The sequence below is a fragment of the Oncorhynchus masou genome, unplaced genomic scaffold, assembly GCF_036934945.1.
Source record: "Oncorhynchus masou masou isolate Uvic2021 unplaced genomic scaffold, UVic_Omas_1.1 unplaced_scaffold_12773, whole genome shotgun sequence".
NCBI lineage: Eukaryota > Metazoa > Chordata > Actinopteri > Salmoniformes > Salmonidae > Oncorhynchus > Oncorhynchus masou.
The window spans coordinates 613-6,188 of NW_027002610.1; the positions used below are offsets into that span (position 1 = coordinate 613).

At 50.5% G+C, this 5,576-nt stretch overlaps 1 protein-coding gene across 1 annotated transcript; it reads left to right on the forward strand.

Annotated features, from left to right (window-relative positions):
- Positions 1-279: 279 nt before the first annotated feature.
- LOC135530152 (tetratricopeptide repeat protein 17-like) lies at positions 280-5,054 on the forward strand (the record flags this gene model as incomplete). The annotated part of the gene is made up of 7 exons (XM_064958529.1): positions 280-418; positions 1,996-2,156; positions 2,769-3,028; positions 3,156-3,271; positions 4,191-4,344; positions 4,593-4,664; positions 4,830-5,054. Coding segments are annotated over 7 exons (1,127 nt in total), but the record flags the coding sequence as incomplete, so codon positions are not given.
- Positions 5,055-5,576: the final 522 nt, after the last annotated feature.

The following is a 5,576-nucleotide window of genomic DNA, read 5'->3' on the forward strand; positions in this document are numbered from 1 at the left end:
CTGATACACTGACAGTTGGATTTTTTTACAAAACTGGAGTATAGCAATAATTTCTCCAACAGTTATGCAGTGAATATGGATGTAGGATGTGACTGCAGTGCTTGTTGGCATGGTTTTCTTCAGGTGCTCAGGAAGTGTATTCCTGCTGATTTATTGTCAATGTTACCGGCCCTGACCTTCAGTTCTCTCTCCATTTATACTAGACGAGTGAATCATCTCTAATAGATTATTTATCTCTGTCTGTCTCTACCTCCTGTCCTCTATCCTCTTTGTCTTTAGATGCTGGGGAGTATAACCACTCAGTGCTGTGCTATGAGCAGGCTCTCCAGGCCCAGCTGGGTTTTGAGCAGGCCCTGAGGAGGAAGCACGCTGTCCTCTGTCAGCAGAAACTGGAGCAGCGCCTGGAGGCCCAACACAGGTAAAGGCACAGCGCCTCACTGCTCAGGGTGTGGTTAGGTTCATAGAGAGTGAGGAACCATTTTGAAGGGGATTTGATGGGAAGGGAAGTATTGTTTGTGGACACAGACTTCCTCTTCATGTGGCACCGGTTACAATGCTGAAAATAGCCTGAGTCGACAAAATATTATGAACACCTGCTCTTTCCATGACAGACCGACCAGGGAATCCAGGTGAAAGCTGTGATCTCTTATTGATGTCACTTGTTAAATCCACTTCTATCAGTGTAGATGAAGGAGAGGAGACGGGTTAAAAGAAGGATTGCTTAAGCCTTGTGACAGTTCTGACATGGATTGTGTATGTGTGCCATTGAGGGTAAAGACAAAAGATTTTGTCTTGGTGTCAAGAACTGCAATTTTTATTTATTTACCTTTATTTTACTAGGCAAGTCAGTTAAGAACAAATTCTTATTTTCAATGACGGCCTAGGAACAGTGGGTTAACTGCCTGTTCAGGGGCAGAACGACAGATTTTGTACCATGTCAGCTCGGGAATTTGAACTTGCAACCTTTCGGTTACTAGTCCAATCCTCTAACCACTAGGCTACACTGCCGTCCCTGCTGTGTTTTTCACGCCCAACAGTTTCCTGTGTGTATACAGAATGGTGTACCACCCAAAGGACATCCAGTCAACTTGACACAACTGTGGGAAGCATTGGAGTCAACATGGGTCAGCATCCCTGTGGAACGCTTTCAACACCTTGTAGAGTCCCTGTGGAACGCTTTCAACACCTTGTAGAGTCCCTGTGGAACGCTTTCAACACCTTGTAGAGTCCCTGTGGAACAGCTTTCAACACCTTGTAGAGTCCCTGTGGAGACAGCTTTCCAACACCTTGTAGAGTCCCTGTGGAAGGCTTTCAACACCTTGTAGAGTCCCTGTGGAAGCGAGCCTTTCAACACCTTGTAGAGTCCCTTGTGGAACGCTTTCAACACCTTGTAGAGTCCCTGTGGAAGGCTTTCAACACCTTGTAGAGTCCCTGTGGAACGCTTTCAACACCTTAGTGAGAGTCCCTGGCGGAACGCTTTCAACACCTTGTAGAGTCCCTGTGGAGCGCTTTCAACACCTTGTAGAGTCCCTGTGGAACGCTTTCAACACCTTGTAGAGTCCCTGTGGAAGGCTTTCAACACCTTGTAGAGTCCCTGTGGAACGCTTTCAACACCTTGTAGAGTCCCTGTGGAACGCTTTCAACACCTTGTAGAGTCCCTGTGGGAGCTTTCAACACCTTGTGAGTCCTGTGGACGTCAACACCTTGTAGAGTCCCTGTGGAACGCTTTCAACACCTTGTAGAGTCCCTGTGGAAGGCTTTCAACACCTTGTAGAGTCCCTGTGGAACGTTTTCAACACCTTGTAGAGTCCCTGTGGAACGCTTTCAACACCTTGTAGAGTCCATGCCCTGACGAATTGAGTCTGTTCTGAGGGCAATGGGAGCCACTCAATATTAGGAAGGTGTTCTTAATGTTTTGTACACTCGGTGTATAACAGCACAGTGACCTGTCAGTAGGCCTCTGGCTAGCTATATGTGTTCTGTCACACCCCCCAGGTCTCTGCAGCGCACGCTGAACGAGCTGAAGGAATACCAGAAACAGCATGACCACTACCTGCGTCAGCAGGAGGCCCTGGACAAATACAAGCTACTGCAGGAAGAGCAGATCCTCCGCAACATCATCCACGAGACCCAGATGGCCAAGGAGGCACAGCTGGGTGAGATACTATACACACACACTCACACGCAATATATACTCACACACACACTTGCACACAATATATACGCACACACACTCGCACACAATATACACACACACTCACATGCAATACACACACTTGAATGCAATACACACACACAAAGCGCAATACATTTACATTTACATTTAAGTCATTTAGCAGACACTCTTATCCAGAGCGACTTACAAATTGGATACACACTCACAGATGCACACACACACACACACAAATACAGACAGTGTATATGGATGAGCAGTCATCGTTCATCCATATACTTACATGTACATATTCTCATTCACCCCTTTAGATGGATTGTATAAGGTAGTTGTTGGGGGGGATTGTTAGATGACTTGTTAGATATTACTGCACTGTCGGAACTAGAACCACAAGCATTTCGCTACACTCGCATTAACATCTGCTAACCATGTGTATGTGACCAATAACATCTGCTAACCATATGTATGTGACCAATAACATTTTGATTTGAGTTTTATATAAATGTATATGTCCATTTAGAGATGGGCAGTTAATTCTGTCTATTCACCTTGGTAAACATAAAATAGTGCATCAATAATGAGTTGTTTTGTTCAGGCAACCACCAGATGTGTCGTCTGGGCCAACAACAGAGCAGCCTGTTCTGCCCCTTGGACCTGCCGGTGCGTTATCACCGTGGAGACCTGTTTGAGCACGTCCACCACATCCAGTTTGGAGAGGAGGTCTCTGTGGCGGGCAGCGTTGCTCTGGTGTCGGAGCCAAGCACCAACCAGACCACCAGCTCACACTTCCACCCCTCTGTGTCCGGAGACCCTGAGCCTGCAGCCCTCTGGGGCCACCAGGCCTCCCCCACCGAAGTGAGTTCAAACTGTGTGTGTGTGTGTGGCAGGATTTATTAGTGTGTGTGGATAGTGGGCTTTGTGCTGTGTTTGGCAGGACAGTCTAAAGGTTCTGTGGAGTTGACTGCGTGTGTTTTGTCTGTAGGACATTCAGAGGCTGCTGTGGCCTCGGAGGGCAGACTGTGCTGATGAGTTTCCTGTCATCCCCCCCGCCCACCTGCTACCCACCTTCTACCTCCCACCTGAGACACAGGGCCCCAGGTTAGTGTGTTAGACACAGGGCCCCGGGTTAGTGTGTTAGACACTGGGCCCCGGGTTAGTGTGTTAGACACTGGGCCCCGGGTTAGTGTGTTAGACACAGGGCCCCGGGTTAGTGTGTTAGACACAGGGCCCCGGGTTAGTGTGTTAGGCACTGGGCCCCGGGTTAGTGTGTTAGGCGCTGGGCCCAGGTTAGTGTGTTAGACACTGGGCCCCGGGTTAGTGTGTTAGACACTGGGCCCCGGGTTAGCGTGTTAGACACTGGGCCCCAGGTTAGTGTGTTAGACACTGGGCCCGGGTTAGTGTGTTAGACACTGGGCCCCAGGTTAGTGTGTTAGACGCTGGGCCCCGGGTTAGTGTGTTAGACACTGGGCCCCGGGTTAGTGTGTTAGACACTGGGCCCCAGGTTAGCGTGTTAGACACTGGGCCCCGGGTTAGTGTGTTAGACACTGGGCCCCAGGTTGAGTGTGTTGAGACACAGGGCCCCGGGTTAGCGTGTTAGACACTGGGCCCCGGGTTAGCGTGTTAGACACTGGGCCCCGGGTTAGCGTGTTAGACACTGGGCCCCGGGTTAGCGTGTTAGACACTGGGCCCCGGGTTAGTGTGTTAGACACTGGGCCCGGGTTAGCGTGTTAGACACTGGGCCCGGGTTAGCGTGTTAGACACTGGGCCCCGGGTTAGCGTGTTAGACACTGGGCCCCGGGTTAGCGTGTTAGACACTGGGCCCCGGGTTAGCGTGTGCCAGGTTGTTTGTATATGCTACCTTTTTGTGCCAGTTTCTAACATGGTGTGTGTTGTATCTTGAAGCCGTGTGTGTGCTGGACGATTGTGTTGACTCGTAGAGCCTCTTCCTCAGCATGGTTTGCGTAACATGTATGATATGACATTCATGTATTTGCTGACCTCACTGATCTGTGTTCAGCCTCCAGACGGTGCTGTACGGTACCGGACCCCCTCCCTCCTCCCTGGCTTCTCCAGACTGTGGCCCTGTGCTCCAGCCCCCTCCAGCTGACCTGCCTGCTTCTGTGGGCTGGACCTTGGAGGACAAGGAGCTGCCAGACCCCCACGCCACCCAGGTCAGTGCGTGTGTTGGATAGGTGGTCTGTAACATCAACATATTTTAGAGACTGGACTTTGGATTCAATACAATACCATCTTTATTAATCCATTATACAGAGACAACAGAAATGTGTTTTCTGTCACAGTACCCATCTTCACCACTGGGAGCACCACTGAGTCAGCCACAGAGCTGCCCCACTGGAGCAGGGTTGAAGTGTGTCACTGTGCGCTGATCCTGTGTGTGTGTGTGTGTGTGTGTGTGCAGGTACTGCTGTCTCGCAGCAGAGGCTGGAGTTTGGAGCAGGCTGGTGCCAGTATAGCCCGAGCCATGAAGAAGGTGAGCGCCGTAGAACAGAGACACGTCGTTTCATATCAGAAATATCCTCCACTACTGTCCTAGAAATGCGATGGCTTTGGGCTGTTCTGTCAGAATAAACAGCCTTCCACAGTTGTAATAGGAAATGATCCGTCTTCAGACCGTGTAAATCCTCCTCTCCTCCAGGATAGCGCCCCTGGCTGGTTGCTCCAGAACGAGGCGGCGTTGTTCTGGCGGGCGAAGAGTAACGGTACCAGCTCGCTGCAGTGTCTGCGCCACTCCCTGGCCTCGGCTCCGCCCACCCAGCGCCACCTGCCCCTCGTCAACGCTGCCAATCTGCTTCTGCGCCACGGCCTCAGTGCGCACGCACACACTCTGCTGGAGGACGCCCTGGCACTCAACGCCTCTGAGGTACACACACTTTTAACTACTTTATTTAAATCCACAAATCACATTACATTCGAGAAGGATGGAAACATTTCAAAGGTCTTTGTATGCGTGGCCACTGAAGGATACAGAAAGCACCTTGTTCTTCAGACAACCGACAGGAACAGCTGACAAAGAGCAGTTCCTAGCCCGCTGCTTTGCTCCAGTCTTAGGCAGGCCTGCAGGCCACGCACTGTTAGGTGTTGTACCTGGCTGAGACTGCCAAATATCAGGACTAGTTACAGCTTGCAGCTATATCTGAGGCTGTTCTAGTAGGATACGGTGGACTGGTATTTCAGCAATGGTCTGCTCCACGTAACAATCAAATCACACTCTGCTGGAGGACGCCTTGGTTCTCAACACCTCCAGGTGTAACACACACACACACACTCCTTTTCTTACATTCATGTTCCTGTTCTTGCATGACATATATCCCGAGTGGCGCAGCGGTCTAAGGCACTGCGTCTCGGCGCAAGAGACGTCACTACAATCCCGGGTTCGAATCAG